This window comes from Ixodes scapularis, unplaced genomic scaffold (assembly GCF_016920785.2).
Source record: "Ixodes scapularis isolate PalLabHiFi unplaced genomic scaffold, ASM1692078v2 PGA_scaffold4__175_contigs__length_147842914, whole genome shotgun sequence".
In the NCBI taxonomy this organism is placed as follows: Eukaryota; Metazoa; Arthropoda; class Arachnida; order Ixodida; family Ixodidae; genus Ixodes; species Ixodes scapularis.
This window is the reverse complement of record NW_024609879.1, coordinates 140,390,928-140,413,782: the sequence shown is the minus strand read 5'-3', so window position 1 is coordinate 140,413,782 and position 22,855 is coordinate 140,390,928. Positions and strand designations below refer to the sequence as shown.

Genomic DNA, 22,855 nt, shown 5'->3' with positions numbered 1-22,855 from the left:
AGTGAAATGCGAAAACCGTTAATAAAAAGTTATCGTTATTATGTTTTCCGCGGCGCAGTATCACGCTCTGTTGGTTGATAAAAAAAAGTGGCGGCAAGTGCGGGAAGTTTAGCAAACGACAGTTGAGCGTCTCTTGGGAATCCCGCTCTGCGACCGCCACTCGACTGCCTCTCCACGAAAATGTCTTCCGAAGACCTGCCTCGTTTCAGTCTCATCCGAGAATATTTCTCGGATGAAGAATGGAACACCTTGTCATTCTACGTGAAATCAAGGATGACAAATCTCAAGGAAAACTACGATCTCCTCATAGGAATGGGTGAGCGTTGGCAGGGCCTCTGCAAAAAGCGCGTCTGCGAATTCGGGGAAAGGGATGGCTGCGAAGAATAATTTTCGACATAAAAGTATCTATTAGTATTCGATAGGCTACATTAGGATACCAGGCCTGAACACCGGGTCCCTGGTATATTGTAGCCTCAGCACCGAGGTCCGCTGTAAAATGCAGATACCCGGCAGTGACAACGGCAAACCCTCGTGAGGTTAAGTCTGTGCTTATGCGAAGAGCAAGTCGCTTCTTCGGCAGCAGTTGCAGCGACCTCAGAACGACGCCTAGCCCTGATTGGCTCTGATGGAAGGATAGTGGGTAGACCTCGAGGCAGCTTGCTTTGAGGTCTACCCACTATCCTTCATTCAGAGCCAATCAGAGCTCGGCGTTTTTCTGACGTCACCACAGCCCCTGCAAAAGAAGCAGACGAACTTGCGATCTGCATTGTTTCTTCACCCGACAACCAAATATTGCAGGCACTACGAAGTGCCCCCCCCCCCCCCCCCCCCACTTTCCAATAGCCCCCAAAATTATATACATTTATTATACAAATTTTGTTTCGTTTTTTCTTAACAGAAAAATGAACTACGCATCGACGAGCGCTCGTTCTCCACACAAATGTAGCGCTAGTGGTCTGAACCAGAGCCTTTTCTGAACCAGATGACAAAGTTTCAAAACTCTCCCCGTTAGCTTATTCAAAAGTTAATAGCGATTTTCCGAAATTTACAGCGGGAAAATGGCTGCCGGTGGAGCTCTCGAACACATGGGACTGAATGGCGTCAGTTACCGAAAACGGGCGCCATTTTCCAATCGAATTTATCAGAAAATCACTTATGACGTTTGAACGAGATAATGATTACTTTTTAAAATTGGGTATCTGATTAGAACCTCTAGCGCTACATTTGAACGGAATTTTTTTTTCCCGTTTTGGAACAGATGCCAACATCTGTTAGCACATCACTTGAAAAAAAGAAAACGTGACTCCATCGCTAAATGCGTTTATCTTTGATAATGATTGAGGGTTCCTCTTTGATGCTGAAGCATATTACCCACCTTTTTCTAATAAGAATAGGTAGGGCACAAAAAGAATTCACAGGGCCTTTTTTAGGAATAAGGCGGAGGTCACAGTAAGTTTCATTTACAATGAGTATTAAAAACAGGGCTTCAAAATGAATCATAGTGCAACATTTTATCGGGATAAAGACTCTTCCTTTCTCTTTCACGGGTAGTTACTATGCCTATATACATAATTTGTGCAAAATTCCGGCAAATACCAGCCTATCTGCTATCAGGAATGATGTGTAATATATCATAAACTAAAGAAACAACCATCTACAACTACTATGAAAGCTACACTCGTGCATTAACACTGACAATGCTCTTTGGCGACGTTGGAGCCAGAGTCAAGTCAAAGTTTGCCGCTCTTTCGTTAGACAGGAACTACATTGACTACCGTGTCTATTGAAATATACATTGGTGTTTCTTAAATTTTATCGGCAAATATTTTTATAATGAGGGGTTGACCGAGATTTAAGACCAAAAAAGGTAGACCTGTAAAAGTACCGAACATAAGTTCAGAGCCTATTTCACGCAAACCCAGGCGTTCCCCCGTGTCAGCCGCTGCTCCTAGCACTCCGGTGCAAAGCGGCGAAGACCGACGCAGGCGCTGGTGAGAGGCGCTGAAGGTTGACGCAAGGTTCCGTGGTGCACTGGAACCACGGCACGGAGCCATGTGCCACACATGATAAGTAAAGGGGCGACGCAACGACTTCTGTACCGCTTAGAACGAATACCTCACGTTAATGACCTATGAGACGCGTTCGATTCTCATCCCATGCAACTGAAGTCGCAGAAAAAAAATTAAAAGAAAAAGGAGCACGTTTGCCTATGCAACTCACAGCCAGAAGAAGCGGTCACGTGATCTGGAGCCGATTATATGCCGCTAGTGTTGATCATAGCCACGCGCTGGGGTTGGCTAAGCACAGGACACGCACTGAGTTCCAGACGTTGTTGTGGTTCGTGTACTGTCGTCATTGCAGCGATTGAACACGGGGCACTAGCCGAATGCTTGTCGAATCAGCGGTTGAATATCACGAGCCCAAATTGAGTGCTCACGCAATGCTGGAGTGCAATCTATGAGCCGCATTAAAACGTCATCACTGGAGGGTACTGCGACACGTCAGCTGTGTAGTCAAGTTTTCCGAAGGAGATATTGAAAGAAAACGCTCGCATTTGTCCTTGAAATTACACCGCAACAAGGGAGTTTCTTGGTCATTGACCCACTAGTGCCAGTAAGCTCGCGTAAAGTGAATATTATTCCAAGCGAATATCGGCTGCACGGCCCCTTTAAGTGGTCTAGCAAGGCGTACAGGAACCTGGTTCTGGCTTATCACAGGAGCCGCCATCGCACTTTTTTTTTTTTTCGCGACTTCTAGCTCTTGACATTGCCGACATCGTCTGGAAATTTAGACGCTACCGGCGATCAACCGTCCAGCGCATCAACCGGCCAGCACAGTTCACGAGCAACCTTTATACTTCGTTTCGCCTTAAAACGCAAGCCGACGCTACGAACCAATAGCAACGATCAAACAACATCAAAGCGCGACATGGTGGCATTCGTCTTTACGTATTGTTTCATGGGCAATACCAATAAAGTGCAGTGCGTGGTAAGCAACATAATTAAAACAGGAGACACGGAAACAGGAAGGAGACACACACCACCGTCTTGCTATTCACCAGTGACTGTCTCAGAACTAGCGCTTTTAGTATGTATGGTTGCATGTGGTCGAGTTTTCGAACTCTGCTGCGAGCTAAGATGAGGCAAATATGCGGTAAGTAGAGACGCTGTAAAATACTTATACGAATGAATTTTTTTCAGAGCGCAGCTCTTAGGCGCCCATTTCCGACTTGAGCGGCGTCGACGTCGGCGTTACCGCGCGTTGCGTCATGGAAAAATGTCCCATAATGCACCGCGCAAGACCCTCGGGACGTCAAGAGTAATGTCACGAGGGTCCCGCGCGGTGCATCATGGGACATTTGCCGTGATGCAACGCGCGGGGAGGGGGAGGAGGAGGGCAGAGAAGGGATGATGGGAGGAGGAGGGATGCGAAGAAGGAGAGGGGGAGGAGGATGAGATAAGGGGAGGAGCTTGAAGGATGAGGGGAGGAGGACGAACAAGAGGAGGGGAGGAGGAGTAGCAGGGAGGATGAGGAGGAAAGGTATACCCTTTCCTCAGTACCCTTTCCTCCTCTTCCTCAAGAGCTGCGCTCTAATTCGGTGTTAAGCGCGAGACACATGGACGGCACAATCTTCCGACCCGACAGTCCCAACGCCGCTCCGAATTGTCGCACGCAACAGTTTGAGACACATGCTTTTGACCTTAAATGCGACGCGACGATCCTTTCGGCGCCGCCCAGGAAATCTCTGGTCCCAGATTGACGGTTAGCTCGCACGAACGAAATTATTACGAGCTCGTTCTCGCTAGCGCGTGCATTCTTTGCTGCGGTCATCTTTCTCGGATGGGTCAGCGGGATTCACGCGTCCGGCTTCCCCTCGCCCGTCCTGCTATCGTGTTCGTCCCGCCAAACCCAGTACGTCATCATGACGTTCGCGCTAGCTGCGCTGCCATTGGCTGGACGCTTCCGACACTCCGTCCGCCGTGCGAAACTATCTGGCATGCTGGACGCACGCCGGATCGCCGATCCGACGTCTGAAGCGACCAAACTTTTCGGATCAGGCAGTCGTATTGCCGGATCGGACGTCGGATCGGTTGGATTTTTCGCGCACGTGTCTCGCGCTTTACAGGGCGTTGAAAACGTCTTTCATTTTTTAATGCTCATTATATTTTTAGAAATAAGCCGTGAAAGCTACACTTATGCGGTTTGTGCAGGTGAGTAATAAGGCCTGGAGGACATAGTTTAGGGGGCTAATCGTAACAATCATTTGAATAAGTAAGTAAAATTTGGCCATAACTTTTTAGTTAGGGAATCTATAGCCATAAGGTTTAAATTAGAAACTTGCTGAACGTCATCGAAAACAACTAAATCACTAATTAAAAAAAGAAAAGCCGTTTTCAACTCCCTGTAACGCCGGATTAGAGCGCAGCTCTTGAGGAGGGGAAGGGGACGGTTACTGATGATAAGGTATATCCTTCCTCCCTCACCTCCTCATCCTGTCTGCTGCTCCTCCCTCCGAGCGGCGTCGCCGTCGTCTCACGAGGGTCGCGTGACCTCACGGGGTTACGTGACCCCTATGAGGTCACGTGTCGATGCCGATGACGTCGTCAGTGACGTCACTGATGACGTCATCGGGGACGATGACGATGCGGATGCCGTCATCAGTGACATCACTGATGACGTCATCAGAACGATGACGATGCAGATCACGATGGCGTCATCAGTGGCGTCACTGATGACGTCACCAGTGACGTCACGCGTCCCATAATGCACCGCGCGGTTACGCCGACGCCGCTCAAGCCGGAAACGGGAGCCTAAGAGCTGCGCTCTAAAAAAAAAGACTGAGTGAGTGAGAAGCGTGCGCTAAAGCTACCAGTCGTGCAGCAGAGCGAGGCTACCTGTGCGATAAGGCGCCCTCGCGATTTTTCCGTCTCTTATCACAAAGCCCCAGCCTTGTACCTGCTGCACGAGCGGTAACTTTAGAGCACCACTGAGCTTCTCACACGTTCGAGGTCTTTCTACAAATTACTGATGTCGTAGTTTTCAATGACGCTCAGCAAGTTTCCAATTGGAACCATATGTCCATGTTCACCAATGAAAAAGTCAACACCTTTTGCTCATTTAGCCGACTGATCGTTACTATTAGCCTCCTATCCTATGCCCACTGTCCGTACAACTCAGCTCCGCAAATCGCATAATTGTAGTATTCGCATAAATAGCCTGCCTAACTTTTTGTAGACCCGAGACTGAAAAAAAATTGGGCGCGTGTGTCGCCCACTTTTTGTTCCAAGTCTTAGTTGTTCAAAATGTTGAAAGTTCACCAGCTCGCCAGTATCTTTTCTGTTATTCCTACGTATGTATTTGTACCATTTTCCTCTCCTCTCGCGTCTTTTAATATCGTGGCCCACCAATAATAATATATTCTTATCTTTTGCATTTCCCACCTCGGCGCAAGTGCGGCGCAAGTCTTAGCAAAAATGTCATTGTGGCGCTAAATGTAGCAGACGTCCTCTCATCGCCCAATTTGGCCCAAATGGCGCAGAATTTCCTGACTGAAGATGTATTTGTATCAGATGTCTGGGCTCCATGAAACTGACAACAAAGGCTCGGCGAGTTCAGTCGCTGCCTTAGATTCCCCTTTCCACTCGAAGAAACGATGGCAGTGGGATGAACTTGAATAGACCTCTCCAAAAAGAGCGCTCTGGCCGCCGCCATTTTGCGAATCGAGCGACCCCTATCAGCCAGAAATTTCTGGCACCCGCCTGAGCTGTGGAAACCCGGTCAGCGTGACTCCCCACCTGCATTTTGCATTCGGAGTTCGCCGGCTTTTCCTGGAAGTTTTTATTTTGTTCGCCTGTTTAGGATGCTTACCCTTTGTATGTTATCTTCCACTGTGAGAACCAGGGAATACCAGGGCTCGTAGCCCGCTCGGCCTTCGCAGGAAACGAACGAAGAGAGCGAACGCCAAGCAGCCCGCGACGCAGGCAGTTCGACGTGCTTGGAGGATTATTTCCGTCGAGATAATCTCCAAAAAGCCTTCCAGGCTGTGTTCCGGGTCTTCGCAAAAAATAGCTGATAGGGTCGGGTCCGGGGTGTGGCGACATAATAAGCACGTTCGTTCATTTGCTATGAAGCTGTGCAAAAAAGGAGCTCTCTTCTACATGTTCCCCAAAACACACCGGATTCCGTCCGATCGTCGTGATGGACATGGTGTGTTATTTGAGACCTTTCTCAAATCCTGTTCGGATAACGCAGCACCGAGGGGTACGTACAATATATTTTTTGTTCGATTGATGAGACTCATTGAATTTTATGTTGTGGGCGGGGAATATCCATGCAGTACGGATATCCTGTGTGGTCAAATATTTTGACGTTTATAGATTGACACGGCTGAGTTTACGCGGTGCGTAAAACAATGAACATAAAATGAAACAAACATTCCAGTTGCATTTGTTCTGTCGCGCACGGACTCGCCAAAACAGCTTTCATTTCTTTGTTTTTGTTCCCAAAAATAGAGCACTGCTTTCTTAAAGACATCAATAAGTTATGCTCGCCACAGAACACAAGATAAAAAAGAAAACGCGGCAATTCAGCCTCCACCAGCGTCCGGAATTGCGCCAACGCAGGCTGCCACAGCCTACTGACGAGAAACTCCACAGCTCAGCGCAGTCGGGCAACACTGACGTACACTCTCAAAACCAGGGACACGCGCTGTAAATCGCTTCGTTCGAGACTGCCGCTGGAAAGGTCTTCAAGCCCAAGCCATCTTCAAGACCTGGATCGGCAGGGACGAAGCGTAAGTTCGAAAAACGGGAAATGTCAGGCAGATGGTGAAGTCGAGACCGGGTCAAAAAACACACAAAAATGGCTGTATTCGAAGAAAAAAAAAAAAAAAAAGGCGCCCATAATTTTTTTTGGTGGATGTACGACATTTCAAGCACCTATACGAAAAATAACTTCACCATGCTCGTCGCTTCGAAGGCTCCACAGGGGTTCCATGTTTTGGAAGTTTATTCTTAGTAAATTTCAAATTGTGTTCTCGGGGTTTATTTTTCGCCAAAAAATCGTGGTTTTTCGAAATTTATGCTCGCTATATTCCTAATTCTCCGAGATTCGGAGTTTGATAATTCTGTGCTCCCTCCTACCAAGATTCCTTTGAAATACAATCGATCTCTTTTATTTGCCCTCAGGACAATATAATAATTATACAGTCCTAAGACCTATATAATAATTATATAGGACTATATATAATAACACGGAACCCTATACTTATAACTTGTAAATTAGATACGCGGATGAACACTCAATAAGTAAAAAAAATACGAAAAAAAAAAAGAACCGAAACACTTTTTTTTTTTTTTCATTTTTTAGACAAGTTTCACGTATCTTGGCTTTCTTTTGTAAACGCCGAAGATTTCAGGGTTATCCGCATAATCAGTCGCAATTTTTTTCGATTTGTCTTACAGAGGCCTCGACCACTGCCGCCGCAGGATCATCCGGGAAAGAGAACAGGCCCCCCAAGGTTGGTATCATGACGTCACCGAATGGAGGGCAACGCAGGGCAGGTGTATCGGACGGAAGTGCTGCCTTAGCGTTCGGCCGAAGCGGCTCCGTGTCACGTAGTTTTGTGCCCGATTTGGCACACCTTCTCTGCATCAGTCAGTTGGGTGAATGGGTGGACGATTGTGGCTGAAACCTTTTAACCGAGCGGCGGCTGTTGCGCCTCCTAGACAAAGCTTTTATTTCAACAATTAACTCACGACCACGGTCAGGACCGGAGGAAAAGTCACAAACTCTGTGTAAGATGTGTCTGATATGTGTATGCCTTTGAGTTTAGTTGTTATATATTATTTTTGACGTTTTGGGTCTAAAAAATATACTTAGTCGGGAGGTGTGAGAATCGGCCCCGCCATCACCGTGGGTGGACGCGGGAACAGGACCGAGCTTCTTTTTCTTTCCATTGCGTGTTGGCGTTTGCACGTGCGCCCCTGTGTGTGGGTGAACTGGCGACGCTCGTGCGAGCGGGGGCAGGGGAGGCTTTGAGAAGAGAAGAAGACAAGGACAGCACGTGCTGTAACCTTCTGCGGCGACATTCGAAAATTAGCTTGGCTTGTGAATAGGCGTGTTTTTTTTTTCCCTCCTATCCGCGGAGTCCTGTCTGCTTTACTATTTCGTCAGCGACCATCAGCTGCCTCCGCCGTCGGGTCCCGGCGCAATCTCCAGGAAAGAACATCTTCACTGAGAATCGGCCCCGCCATCACCGTGGGTGGACGCGGGAACAGGACCGAGCTTCTTTTTCTTTCCATTGCGTGTTGGCGTTTGCACGTGCGCCCCTGTGTGTGGGTGAACTGGCGACGCTCGTGCGAGCTGGGGAAGGGGCTTTTGAGAGGAGAAGAAGACAAGGACAGCACGTGCGGTAACCTTTTTGTGACATTCGAAAATTAGCTTGGCTTGTAAATAGACGTGTTTTTTTTTTTCCCCACATCCGCGGAGTCCTGTCTGCTTTACTATTCCGTCAGCGACCATCAGCTGCCTCCGTCGTCGGGTCCCGGCGCAATCTCCAAGAAAGAACATCTTCACTGGCGCAGTCGACAGGATTGCGTCAGCGGACCCCGGCGGCGTGATCTTCACAACGGAATCGGCGGACAGCGACTTGACGCGGCACTGGTGGAGCCTTCTACAGAGAAGACTGGACCACCGAGCTCCTTGAAGATTGGACCACCGAGCTACTTCGTGGTGGCAGAGCTACCTCTGGCCGGATGCCGTCCCACTCCAGCGAGGAACGCTTGAGTCTACAGCTCGGACACCATTTCGTGCCTGACTATTCTGAGCAGCGGGCTGCGTCTGTCATCCAGCGGCAGTCGTTGACCTTACGGTAAGGTGATTCTTTGACGTGTGCCCGCCATGGATACAGACAGCGCAGAGCGGCGGATGCCGGTTCTAACGCCAGAGCAGAATAGGGGTCAGAATAGGGATGTTGACGGGCCAGGTGAATTGTCACCTTTGAGTGGATTAGTGGCAAACTCGCAGACACAAGGGGATGGGAACGGAGGAGTCCGATCATACAGCTCAATTGAAAAGGAGATAGAACTTATAAGGGAGAAAGAACGGCTGTTACGTCTCGAGCTAGAGCTAGAACATCTACGCTCAGAAAACCGAAGGCGAGCCAGTGGAGGCGGCATGGAGTTCAACCTCCGAGATGAAGTTTTTCGCTTTTCGAGATTAATGAAGGGAGTGCTGACTCCCATGCCGTCGTCCGACATATTAGTGCCGAGCTGGTTTGATGGCGTAGAAAACGTCTTCGAGAGATATGAAGTCCCTGAGCGGCTCAGAGGATATCTTGTGCGACCTTATTTCACGGAGAGCATGCGTGCACTAGTGAATAGGCTGAACATGGGTGAAAGAAGTGGGTATGGTGCGGTCAAAGAACGGGTCTTGTTAGAGCTCGGACTGTCTCGAGCTGAGGTCTGGAGGCCCTTTATTGAAACCACCACTTCTCTCAAGGAAAAACGCGAGAGCCCAAGGCAGGGCATCGTACCGGAAAATTATCGGGTGAAGTGTTTTAAATGCAAGGAATTGGGGCACTATTCCCGCGAATGTCCCCGGACGAAGACACCAGAAGAACTTCTGTTTCACAAGAAAAGAGTAGACGCCAAGAATGTCACCGTGGAGGAAGATTCCAGTCGTGAGCCCGACAAGGTGACGACCGAGGTGGGCAAGACCGACGGTACCAACTTGGACAACCAAGATCAGAAGAGGTGGGACCCATCGGTCCGCGAGGTGCCTCATATTCTGTTACAAGCCGACGACACGAAACGGTCGTCGAAGAACAATCGCTGCTGCGTGTCTGTGCAGGCGGACGTTGACGACAGAAATGAGCTGAACGTCTCGCGTGCCTGGAGGACGTCACAGCGAGCCGAGGATGACCACGACGAGCAGGTGAACGTCGACGACGAAAGGCCGTGCACTTGGCCTGGGCGGCAGGCGTCCCGGCGATCTGAGGACGACCCATGTGTGAACTTCGACAACGTCTTGGCCGGTCCCGACATCTTACCTGGGTTGCACAAGTTCCTACAAGCCAATAACGACGACGTTGAGAACGTGGGCGCCGGTTACAAAGAAGAACCGAGGGTATCTTCTGGGAGGCGGAAATGCCGGCAAGTCAAAGATGACGACGGCGAAAACGTGGACGGCGACGAAGGACCGAACTTATCGTCTGGGCGGCAGGCGTTCCGGCAAGCCGAGGACGACGACGGCGAGAACGTGGACGACGAAGGACCGAACTTATCGCCTGGGCGGCAGGATGACCATGACGAGAACGTGAACGTGGACGACGAAAAAGAACCGGATATTTTGCTTTGTTGGCAGACGTTCTGGCAAGCTGATGACGACCACGGCAAGGAAGTGGGTGTCGTCAAGAAGTCGGACATCTTGTTAGGGTGGCTGACGTCACCGCCGGCCGGTGAAGGTGTCAGGGAAAGCGGGGACAGTGACGAGGACACCGTCTTCGAGATGAAGATGTCCCAGATTATAGCTAAGGACGCCGATGAAGACTCGACCACCTGCCAGCCGGCCACGTATGAGAGAGCTGGGAGTGCAGAAGGCGTCGACAACGGCGACCACCTGCGAGGCCCTTTCCTGATTCCTAAATCAAGACAGAGTATAAACTGTCGTCGCTCTTGCGCGGAGAAATTCCGGAAACAGCTACACACCGTCCGATTCAAGCCCCGCCGAAATCTGGGTGGCTTGAATAACCTGTCGGCAAAGAGGCCTAGGCTAGGAGGCTAGATGCTGCGCTAGTCTCGGCGCGAGATTCGTCGCTGCTTTGGAGCCTTGGCGGGCACAGTAAGAATCACTTTACTAGCATATGATTTGCATATTGGGGGAAATTTCTCTTATAGTTTGGATTCTTGCGGGTCGAGTCACAAACTCTGTGCAAGGTGTGACTGATATGCGTTCGCGTTTGAGTTTAGATGTTATATATATTATTTTTGACATTTCGGGTCTAAAAAATATACTTAGTCGGGAGGTGTGAGAATCGGCCCCGCCATCACCGTGGGTGGACGCGGGAACAGGACCGAGCTTCTTTTTCTTTCCATTGCGTGTTGGCGTTTGCACGTGCGCCCCTGTGTGTGGGTGAACTGGCGACGCTCGTGCGAGCTGGGGAAGGGGCTTTTGAGAGGAGAAGAAGACAAGGACAGCACGTGCGGTAACCTTTTTGTGACATTCGAAAATTAGCTTGGCTTGTAAATAGACGTGTTTTTTTTTTCCCCACATCCGCGGAGTCCTGTCTGCTTTACTATTCCGTCAGCGACCATCAGCTGCCTCCGTCGTCGGGTCCCGGCGCAATCTCCAAGAAAGAACATCTTCACTGTGGCTGAAACCTTTTAACCGAGCGGCGGCTGTTGCGCCTCCTAGACAAAGCTTTTATTTCAACAATTAACTCACGACCACGGTCAGGACCGGAGGAAAAAACAGGACGGACAAAACAAAGCTCCAGCTTTGTGTTGTCCGTCCCGGTTTTCCCCCGCTCATGGGTTACCGTGTCAGTATTTCACCAGCTGGCCTGTACACCTGCTTAAGTTTCAATTATCCAATCTCCAATCTAAAAACGTTTTCACAAAAACAGTGAGGCTACACTTTTCAACCTCATACTTCTAAATGCTGAAGTAACAGGGCGTGGTAAAGCATCCAATATCGCTTCGCTGCATGCATTTACTGATCGGTCATACGTACAGTGCACAGCCGCGACTGATGGAGCAAAATCCACGACTATGACGTCAGTCGACGTCATGTCCGACGTCACGTGCTCCGCCCTTTCAGAGCGCCGTGGCGGGAGCAGCGACGCCCCTGCAGCGAGGAAGTTCGCGTGTGGCTTCGAGGTCCGGCGTGAAGCCACTCTTCGCTGCGCAGGAGAAGCAGGAGGAGGAATACGGTACGGGGACCCGTTTAGTGCTTGACGCGGGAGTATTCACTATGAATATCGTCACCGTTATTGTCATCGCATCTTGGTTAATGATGGGAAGTGTCAATTTCCCTGGATGTTAAGTTAGTACCATTACGAAGCTTGGCGAAACCATACTGACAAGGGCCCTCAAGCTGAACGTCAGGGAATAGCGCTGTGTGTATTTTTAGGCAGCGTAAAGTTAGTTACCCCCAATGGTGCGACTGGTATGTCCGCTGTAGGTGACAAATTTACCGAGTTCGATAGCACTGCTCGGTCGGGATCTTTGACGCGTACATCGGGCCTTAGTGATACACGACCGTGCACGCAAGACCGATGCTCATCCAGATCAAAACGGGCAGGGGTGGGCATATAAACCCAGAATCCATAGCTTCTGCGGCGTGCATGAAATATTGTTCGATGTACAAGCTTGTTTCGGGCACGCGTCATATCGGAATTCAGGAATTTAAGGGGGTGGCAGACCGCCCTGTGTGCCGCTGACCCTAGTAACGCCGCTGGACCTAAGCAATCAGGGCATCGGATGAACGGTTCATTTGGTAGGACGTGACTTTTCTTCGTCCGGTGACGTGCGCAGATCCCGGAGAGGGCACCTCGAGCCAGACGCGATACCCGAAGCGTAGCCGCAAGTCCGTCAACTACGCCGAGTGCGAAGTTCCCTCGGAGGACGAGTTCTTCTGTGAGTGTCCAGAAGTTCGAGATACACGGACAAGATCTCGTGCTCCCTTCCCTCAGTGACACTCCATGCTAACTTCGAAAGCTTAATTAATTATAATGGGGCTACAGAAGTGTGTTGCTCACTGTTGTCCGTTGTGCAGACTGCTTGGAGTGCGGCGAAGACCGGCACGGCGACTGTCCCGTCCACGGACCGCTCGAGTTCGTCAAGGACACACCGGTGAGATATTTACACGACTTCCTCGGTGTCTGGCGCGCGCCGAGGAGGCATTGTGAGCTTTTGAAATGGCAGGATTGCGGGGAAGAGGCGAAGAGACGGAGCAAGCCATCTGTGTTGGGACAAGAGGGACTTCGTGGCGTGATCGAGTTTTCGCTTTCGGGTCCGGGCGTTACCTGTGTCCGTGTGTAACCTCCCTCGAATTCCGCGTGCTACCCGGGAAAGTATACACGCGGGCTTCGATTGCTCCAGCACCAGACTGGACATCCAATGATAAGAATCTGCGAAATCTAGTGTGCTACTATTAAGTCATTATCCAGACTGTACATCGGAGACAATACACTTCAAGAATGGAGCGTGTCTATATTAGAAATTAACTTAAAGGATATCCAGAAAACCCTCGATGGAAACCATAAAAAAGTCTAAATATCTGCTACCAAAATATTCAGCCAGCGTCATGAAATTAACCATACTAAAAGTGGTATTCCCGCCTGCATGTCTATATTTTTAGCTTAGCTGGATGTGTCAGAAAGTATCCCATTCTCGAGTGTCCTATACAGATCACGGGTCTGGAATCACAGCAGAAATGCTTACAGATTTTGTTTTTAGTATATATTTTATGTTAGATTAACAAAAACATGACTGAAACCGAAGTTTTATCGCACCGTTCGAAAATAAGTAATAGTGCAAACAAATACACGTTCGTTTTTGTCATCCTGGCTGACAAAGTCCTTGCAGTACGTAAACACTCTTTACATATTACTTGTAACGTCATATCCATCCCCTCCGATTAATTCAGGTTCCCCCGGGGGACCCCCAGCGCGCGAACAAGACCCTGCCCGAGGGTCTGACGCTGGCCCGGTCCTGCATCAAGGGGGCCGGGAAGGGGGTCTTCACCCTCAGGCCCCTCCCGGCCAGGCTGTGCTACGGGCCCTACGAAGGCGTGTGCTTCACCGGCTCCGGCGGGGGCAACGGATACACCTGGAAGGTGCAGTGCTCCCTGTGGGCTGCGTGAGCATGCGTGAACTCCAAGGTTCTGAACCTGAAAGGGAGGATAGAATTGTCGGGGTACACACTATAGAATACCATACTCCCTTACGGGTGTAGCTGGTCTCAAGGATAACATCCTAAGGGTGTTACAGGAACAAGTTTAGAGCGGTAGGAAACACGCTAATACTTTGTGCTCTGGCGGTGCGGTGTCCCAAATATACTTTTTTACTAGCAACAATGTACAAGCAGCAGTCATCCCTCTCAGGTTGCACTCGCTCAGATAGCACAAAAAGTCGACAATTCAGAGATACCCATTCGCAGATGAGCGCATCCGGAACTATGGAAGTTTCAAGCATGTTTTTTTGTTCTCCTCAATACTTCACTCATGGCATAAGAACTCGAAGTTCAAGAAATGTATGCCTAAGTAAAGACGTCGATATAGGCAGTGATAATCTGATTTAGTTGCCAAAACAACCTCCTTGAAATGATTGAGGCGGGTGTAAAACTGATGCGTCACCGCGTGCACTTGCCCGGATCCAGGTGCGTGGTCGGGGCGGCTACCTGGTGGACGCCCGGCCCCTGTCGGAGTCCAACTGGATGCGCTACGTCAACTGCGCCCCCAGCGAGAAGAGCCAGAACCTCATGGCCTTCCAGCACAGGGGAGGCGTGTACTACCAGACAAAGGCCAAGATAGCGCCGGGGACCGAGCTGCTCGTCTGGTACGGGGACGAGTTTGGCGCCGAGCTAGGACTCGTCGATGGCAAGGACGGAGCCCAGAAGAAGCGTGAGTAGGGGACATCGGATGGCAAGGATACGCTGAGTTTCGAAGTTTGTCATTGCAATAAAAATTGTCAGGAGTGCACTATTTGTTGTGGAATCACAATGCATAAAAATAAAAAAAAGTTTTTTTTTTTTTTTAATTGGGATTTGAAGGTACGGTACTCTCCTGAGATATAGTCCACCTAGAATAGATAAAAAATTGTATGAAAATGAGGAGTGGTCTACCTGTCGGTGTGCAGTCCATAAAAGTTGAAAACACAAATGCTATTTTTAGATAATGTGTCTATCAGACATGTTATCCCGGCGAGGGGGCAATGAAACAGAGATGACTGTACTTCCCAGTCAGAAATGTTCGCTTTTATGTCCTGCCCTAGCTAACCGGGCGCATTTACGCCAAGGGCATCATTGATCCGAAAGCTACGATTATTAAGCGTGGGCTATCTTTCGGTGTTTTAAAGGGGAGGGGGGGTGCAGCGATTTCCGGACTTCGGTCAAACACTTGTGCAAGTTGCCCTCTGACAATCCTAAAGTAGAGAACAGAAAACCGATTTCGACAGCGTGCCCTAATTGCTGTGTAAAAAAAAAAAAAAGAAAAAAAAAAAAGATAAGTATTGGCATTTCTGGTGCCCCTGTGCTCTCTCGGAGGACGCTTCCTCTCTCTCTCTCTCTGCTAAGATTAGCGGGCGTTATGCTGCAGCTTAGAGCCGAGTGAGGTCATGTCATCTTTTCGCTGTAGTTCCTTCGGCTGCCACTCGTTGCTGCAGGTGGGGGGAAAAGCTTGACTTTTGCTTTGTGTTCATGCAGCGGAATCGCGACATTTTTTAATGAAGGAGGTGTTTTCTGTGACCTCCAGGACATGATAAACAACGTAAAAATTACGAGATGCATATTTTTTTTAATCTTAAAATCGTTGAACCCCCCCTTTAAAAGAAAATAACAAATTCATCCGAAAATGGGGGGAGGGTCACCTTTCGGGGAGGGGTATCTCGGGATTTTACGGTAGTGTCTCCCCTTAACTTTCTGCCCCCCTTGTCTTGCTCGTCCATGTGCAGACCAAGAAGAGGCACCGTCCCTCGAGGGGCCAGTGGAGACCTTCGCGTGCGGGGACTGCGACAGCGTCTTCGCTTCCCTCGAGCACCTCCAGGGACACCGGAAGAGGATGCACGGGAGGAGAGAGGGCAGGCACCGATGCGGTCACTGTCCCTACTCCAGCGATAAGAAACCAGACCTAGTCAAGCATGAGCGCACCCACACGGGAGAGAGGCCCTTCGTGTGCGGCACCTGCGGCAAGGCTTTCACGCAGCAGGGCCACTTGACCACGCACCAGAATGTGCACACGGGCGAGCGGCCTCACGAGTGCGCCGAGTGCGGGCAGAAGTTCGCCCGGCTGGGACACCTGAGGATGCACGAAAGCACGCACAGCGGAGAGCGGCCCCACGTCTGCCCAGAGTGTGCGAGAGGATTCGTTAAGAGAGGTGACCTCGCAAAGCACAGGCGAACCCACTCCGGCGAGAAGCCCTATGCCTGCCACCTGTGTTCCTACAGGACCTCTGATTTAAGTAGCGTGAAGAGGCACGTGATTCGGGTGCACTCAAAAGAGTATCCCCACAAGTGCGGGGACTGCGGCAAAGGGTTCCTTACCCCAGGTGAACTCAGAAGCCACATGAGGAAGCAGCACTCCTCCGACGACCAAGAGCGGTAGATGGACTCCGTGATGGGGGAGGGGGGAGGGGCACCGGGTCCTAACGACACTGGGGGAACCCGAAGACAAGGGTGACACCGGCGAGTTCTTCTTTTGCTTTTTAATAAATACATTGTACATAGAATTGGCATCGGCTTACTGTTCCCCACGAGCGTGTCGTCTAAAAGGGCCACTTTGCCCAACCGTTGGTGTAAAGGTCGACGAAGGCTCTCCAGTGGGCCGTTAGCACGAGAGGGACTTGGCTGGTATACACGAAAGCGTTGGCGAACAGTTCCCGCGGTGGTGGGCGACTTCGAGAGACGGGCGTATACTTTGCCGACGCGAGGTTCAAAACGCGGGCATTCACCCGAGAGAGCCGGAACGTTCATTTCTGACAGGGAGACCTATCGGAGAGTTCGGTGGTTGGATGGGCAAGTGCAGTGATGGAAATGCTGCGTCATCCGCGGAAGATTGCTGCATGAAGTGGTCTGATGCATCTTGCGCCAAAATGCCATTTTTGTTAAGAATTGCGCCAAACCTGCCCCGAGACAGGCTTAAAGCAAATATGTATATATATATATATTGGTCGACCGCAATATTCAGAGAAGTAGAAGGAAAGAAATATTGTACAAATAGGAACTTCACAGCGTCTCTACTCACAGTATAGTTTGTTCCGTCTTAGATCAGAATAAATCCGAAGACTCGAACACATATAACCACAGACACGCATGAGCACAAGTCACGCGACATTGATTGGTCTAGCCGATGAAAGAACACGTACAAGAAGATGACGAATGCCAGGATGTCGCGCTTCGAGGCTGCCAATCAACCGGGCAGAGGCGTTGATGCTGGGCATCAAGCGCTCTTGCCGATTGATGTGATGGCTGGTTGATCGCCGCCATCGACTAAAGTCTCAGACGATGTCGTCGATGTCAGGAACTAAGAGTCCCCGAGAAATCTTTTGCATTCAACATGAAACGGAACCAGGGTCTTGTACTCCTGCTAAGGTCGCTTGATTATAGCGTGGGTACTTGCGGCTCTCACTTGCGTGACCGCGTGGAGCTTCACCGCTTTGCACCGGAGTGCTAGGAACAGCGGGTGACACGGGGGAGCGCCTGGCTTAGCTCGATAAGCAGGCACATTATGGTCAGGATGATTCCGGGGCGAACTTCTTTGTCCTCATTGTAAGTTCATCTCCAATTTAAAAAAAAAACAGATAAAGAGAGAAGGGAACACGAGCTTATATATATTTGAATAAATACGGTAGTCACGATAGTTTCCGTGCAGCTGTCTAACGAGAGAGCGGCGAACTTCGACGTGACTCTGGTTCCTACGCCGCTAAAAAAACTTTGTCGACTTTAAAGCGCAAGTGTAGTCCTTTATAGTATTGTTGGTTGGCTGCTTTTGTAATCTATATTATTATATGCTTGAGTTTGGTACGTTAATTAAACTTACGGGACGCATCTTTATTGGTAGACGTGTTAGCGGATATGCTGGTTCTTGCTGGCATTAAAAAAATATATCTACAGGCTAAACAAACTACCGAGTGTAAAATGAAGAGGGGAGAGAGGATTCATTCCACTACGCTACGATACACTTTTCAACCATTTTTGAATACCCACTGTAAATGAAACCTCTGACTAGAGCCTTATTTAAGAATGTGCTCCTTTAATGCTCTATATATTATTTTTCTAGAAACAGTAATCAGTAACATGCTCGAGTGTCAAAGAGGAACCCATGATTACTATCATAAATGAACTCATTAAGAGATTCAATCAATTTTTTAGTCTCGAGTGATGTGCTAACAGATGTTGGCATCTGCTCCAAAAGCGTCAGTGGCTGCTTCAAACAAACATTTTCCCTGCTACAGAACCCTTCTACAAAAGGTCAAATTCCGATTTCATCACTGGCCATGCGCAGGTCGTGGGGTCTCAGGCGGGAAACTTCAGCAATTCCCCCACGGTGGGAAAGTGGGGCGATTGGTTGCGGCTTCTCGGCCACTGGGAAACGCCCGTCTCGTGACGCGTCGGGGAATCGCCGGTCCACCAAAAGGGGATGGGCCAATTAAGGGGAACGCTGAAAGTGGGAAACGTATCACGAACGAATAAACGGGTTTTAGTTTGTGCTGGAGCTCCAGAGCTCACGCTTTGTAATCGAACCCTGCCAAGGGACTCCGGGGTACAATGCCCCCGTAATCGGAGTTAAATCCAACGAGCCAGCCAACTCCCGAGCTGACATCCGAGCACTTCCTTCCCCCCTCCCACTAAAGAGTAATCTTTACAGCTCTGTTTCGCTTATGTACCTTTATTCGTTGCGAAAGTATTCAATCGTTTATATAAAAGTAACCCACGCCTACAGAGTTGGTAGGCGTTGTCAAGAGAAGCAACTTGGCCTCCGACGCAAGTACCGCCCATTTTCCCACGGCGAAGTTCGTCAGCCGATCCGGACCTCCCGTGGACGACGCAAAGTGTGCACCAAGGAACCCGTTCTGTGGAGCTCGATCTTGCTGGAGAGATACGCGTCCTCAGTGCGTAGTTCATCGCAAGCGTAGCTCTTCATTTTATAGCATTTCTTCATCTCAAAAACTGCCTGGAAACGACCTGGCGAAGGAAACACAGGCCTTCCTTTAGGGCGAACGAAGGTAAGAGTGCAGTTACATTGGTCAGGTGACATTGTAAACAGACAGCAAGGTCCTTTTGAAGGTCACACTATTTTTTCTAGAGAGTATTTAACTCGGGTTCAGTTTCTACGTAGGAATATTTAAATAGAAAACTTCTATCTTAAAGAAATCTTTCTTTGCAGTACGTCACATCGGCAGCGACAGAGTTGCCAACCAAAAGTCGTTTCTCTAAACATGCTAGCTTCATTATAACATAAATTGTGTAGCACTGATACAAAACACGACGTTAAGGATAAAGGCTACGCGCTTTGTACTATCAAAGTCTTTGACGCACTGTACAGTGAGTTGCCTAAGAATGCCTTGCCAGGGCCGTCTCACACCTTCCATGGCTAGGAGCCACAAACAGGGAATCCGGGGTATCATTGTCGCCACACAATGAACCCGAAGCCCGCCATCCGCGAGCGGCGCAGAGAAGAAAGCGCACGGCGTGTCCACGGGAAGATGGAAGAAGGCCCTCGCTGCCCCTCCAGTCTTTCTATCCAAATGGTGAAGGAAAAACTTCGATGGTGAACAAATCAATAGGTCGTAGAAAAACCGTGGTACTAAGTAAAACGTCTAAATGTTTAACTTCTGATGTGACTTAACCGGCGTGAAGCCAGCCTCAAAACTAGCCCATCAAAATCTGAACAATCGCACTTGATTTCGCCGGAGGTATCAAAGGGGCACGGACAGGTCAAAATTATATTATTAATATTATCTTATTATCTGAAACGATTGACAACGATACGTGGACATTATCCTCAGAATTCGAAACTAGTGTACGCAGTATTTGTGAAGCAAGCAAACTTTTCCAAACGCGGAATTTGAAGTTCCCGCGCGATCCGCGCCTGTGCAGTGACCTCAAAGATTGAGTCGTCCTGCAACTCGAGTTTCTCTCGGGCCTCCGTCCCGGCCCGAAGTGTCGTGTTCGCCTGCGTCTCGCAATCGACTGTTTGCCTCCGTGTGCCGCCTATCTCTGTCAGCAGACGACGCTTCGCTTTCCAGTTTGAAGTTCTTTGAGAACCCTTTCAGCGATCTCAAAATCTTTGAAACGGTGTGAGGTCGAAGAAAACGCGAAGTGGACTTTTGTGAACTACGCGAGGGTCCATGTCGCGTCGGTTCTGCGTGAAATGCTGCCCCGGCGCAGTCACAACCGAAACTACGGTACAGAAACACCAAACCCGGTTGGTTTGACCGTTTGACGATTTTCTTTTCGAAGTCTGATAGGTCGCTAGGAACCTGAACAAGAGAACATTGTTCGATTCCCCGAGTCGCCAATCATCCTCAGTGCATGTGCCAAGCGCTGCGGCGCCGCCAAGTTTATCGAGGGAGGATAAAAAGCCAGGAGGCGACATAACTCCGGGCTCCGATTTTCGATATTTCAGAAAGAAAGGCCATAGTGCGTTGGCAATTGCGTTAAACAACATGTTCTACGAATGCCGTTCTTAAATATTACAAAATGTCGTTTACAATGTTTCTAAATTTAATATTTTTTGACGTCACGAATAAAAAGAAGCGAGGAAATTAGGAGAGGGAGAGAAAAACTTCTATGGATACAAAGGTGCGTGCGCGCGGCAAATTTCCTTTCTTGCGTTGTGGTATTTTTTTTTGCGTGTCTATGACTACACCTTGCATCGTTTTAGACAAAAAAAGAATCTACATTTGAGGTGGCAGTTCCCCTTTAATCTGTTCACCGAGGTATGTTCTTCACACGACCCGGAACACTCGATCGCACGCAGCGGAAAGGCTTCAAATTTAAATTGACAAGAGTTAGCCTTTTTTATTTTTTTCGCCACCCACTAAGCCAATGGCAGACGATTTAAAACCACTAATTTCAAATCCTCTAACCCTGAGAAAATCAATAAACGTATCTAAGAGATAGCGAAGACCAAGGGGCAACCTGGCGATCAGACAAGATCGTCGGCAAAGGTCAACGATGCACCCTTCCGATCACCGAGCAGGACACCGAAGTTCTCAACGACCCCTGCTAGAAACTGGTGTAAAGCTCCATTAAGAAGCAGTAATTCTTCTCTTACTAGCACCAAATGTTGCCAAAACGTTAATACATCGTCACGAATGTAATATAACGCGTGGACATATTCGGGTACGTTATAAAGCCATTTGAAGAATAACGCAAGAGAAACGTTTTTCGTGTGACAATGTCTCAATGTTGCTGAATGTTGTGTAAAGTTATATTACATAGACAAATGTCTCAGAAGCCTTGAATAAAAATATTTGAGCAACATTTAGAAATAGCCTCCTGGTAAAATTTTCGCCACAATATTGAATCAATGTTTTGGCGGGAATGTTTGCCTAATGTGACGAAACGCGATACATTGTCACATCACGCCGGAATTGCTGAAGGATACACAAAGTACAATTTAGAATCACGGGAATAACATAAATAAGTATAATTTAATGTTTATCCTTACAGAAACAATTTTATTTTTATACAAGCAGGGAGAAGGCTCTAATGTTTATAGTGACTAGCATATTTCAAGCGTGTGCTAAATTTTTTTCTAAAGGGATTGCAGAAAACTACCCAGCAAAGGTACGTTCAAAAGTTTCATAACCTAATTGAATTTGAATTCAAACGTGAATTTCGTCATATCTTTTGCAATCTGCACCGTCAATATCAAATGTTTCTCAGTCAAATATAGAATTGGCCTTGGCTTACTGTTCCCCCGAGCGTATCGTCCAAAAGAGTGACTTTCCCGAACCGTGGGTGTAAGGGTCGACGAAGGCTGTGCTGTGGGCCGTTAGCACGAGAGGGACTTGGCTGGTCTACGAAAGCGTTGACGAACAGTTCCCGCGGTGGTGGGCGACTTCGAAAGTCGGCCGTATACTTTGCGATGCGAGGCTGAAAACGCGCGTTTTTAGCTGAGAGAACCGGAACGTGCGTTTCGGGCGGGGACGACTATCGGAGAGTGCGGTGGTTGGATGGGCAACGTTAGACCACGTCTGGCGGAATGATCGTCGGCGCTGTCCACATCAGGGACGGCGGTCTGACTCGCCTCGCGAGTTCTAAGAAAGAGTTTGCTCGCGTCCGAACCCGCCTGGCGTTTGGTCATGAGATATGCAAGGATGAAAATGCTGCGTCATTTGCGCCAGATTGCTCCATAAAGGGAAGTCTGCTACATCTTGCGCCAAAATGCCATTTTTGTTAACAATTGCGCCCAACCTTCCCCGAGACAGGCTTAAAGCAAATAGATATATATATATCAGTGTGTCGAATCGAAAAAAATACGGGTTCGGTTACGGTTCACGTTCAGGTAAATTTATTTTGTTCCGGTTCAGTTCCGGTTCGATTAATTCGATCCGGGAACCGGTTCGCGAACCGGTTCGGGGCGCTGAACCGGTTCGCGAACTGGTTCGGAAATTATAAATGACAAATTGCAACATCAAATTAAATTACAAATAAAACATCTGAAATCAGCACATACGAAACGGGATACATCGTAGGGTAAGGCTCAGGGATTTCTACCAGGAATGGTTTCTTTATGTGCACTCAAAGGTTACCTCACCGACGTTTACGCATTCGGAGTTCATCTAATTGGGTCCGACGCAGTAGCTGTAAAATCCGCGACCTCCTTACAAACCCACTTACAAATAGAACTCGCTAACTATCCCACCACCTCGGCGTGTAAGCAATTGAGGGAACAGTGGGGAGAAAATACAGCTTTCTTTATTTGAACTAGCCTTCGGTAACTCAAATTAGACCCTTAAAGAAGTTTTCATTAAACAAGATACGGAATATAAAAAAAAAAACACTTCACCGAACGCAACGCCAGAAGGACGTAATAGGATAAATATTAAAATAGAAGAGTTCGCTGTCTCACAAATATGTTAGCTTCTAAGTGCCTATACGAAACCGGATGCATTATTATCAAACTC

At 48.8% G+C, this 22,855-nt stretch overlaps 2 protein-coding genes across 2 annotated transcripts in view; both read left to right on the top strand.

Moving 5' to 3' along the window:
- LOC115330927 (histone-lysine N-methyltransferase PRDM9-like) overlaps nucleotides 1–22,855 on the top strand; it is a 204,673-nt gene that overhangs the window by 29,083 nt on the left and 152,735 nt on the right. Inside the window, exons 3-4 of the mRNA XM_042293724.1 lie at nucleotides 7,464–7,519; nucleotides 11,821–11,932. Coding sequence (XP_042149658.1) covers nucleotides 7,464–7,519; nucleotides 11,821–11,932 — 168 coding nt within the window. The remainder of the gene's footprint in view (nucleotides 1–7,463; nucleotides 7,520–11,820; nucleotides 11,933–22,855) is intronic.
- LOC120842616 (zinc finger protein 239-like) lies at nucleotides 14,432–16,362 on the top strand. Its single transcript, XM_040213768.2, has 2 exons — nucleotides 14,432–14,625; nucleotides 15,674–16,362. The coding sequence occupies exons 1-2, from the start codon at nucleotides 14,439–14,441 to the stop codon at nucleotides 16,321–16,323; spliced, it is 837 nt and encodes a 278-aa protein (XP_040069702.1). The 5' UTR covers nucleotides 14,432–14,438; the 3' UTR covers nucleotides 16,324–16,362.

What these genes read in the sequence shown, in the direction of transcription:
- LOC120842616 (XM_040213768.2), top strand. Translation starts at nt 14,439, where the DNA reads ATGCGCTACGTCAACTGCGCCCCCAGCGAGAAGAGCCAGAACCTCATG. An exon ending in GGACGGAGCCCAGAAGAAGC is followed by an intron (nt 14,626 to 15,673) that starts GTGAGTAGGGGA and finishes GTCCATGTGCAG; the next exon opens with ACCAAGAAGAGGCACCGTCC.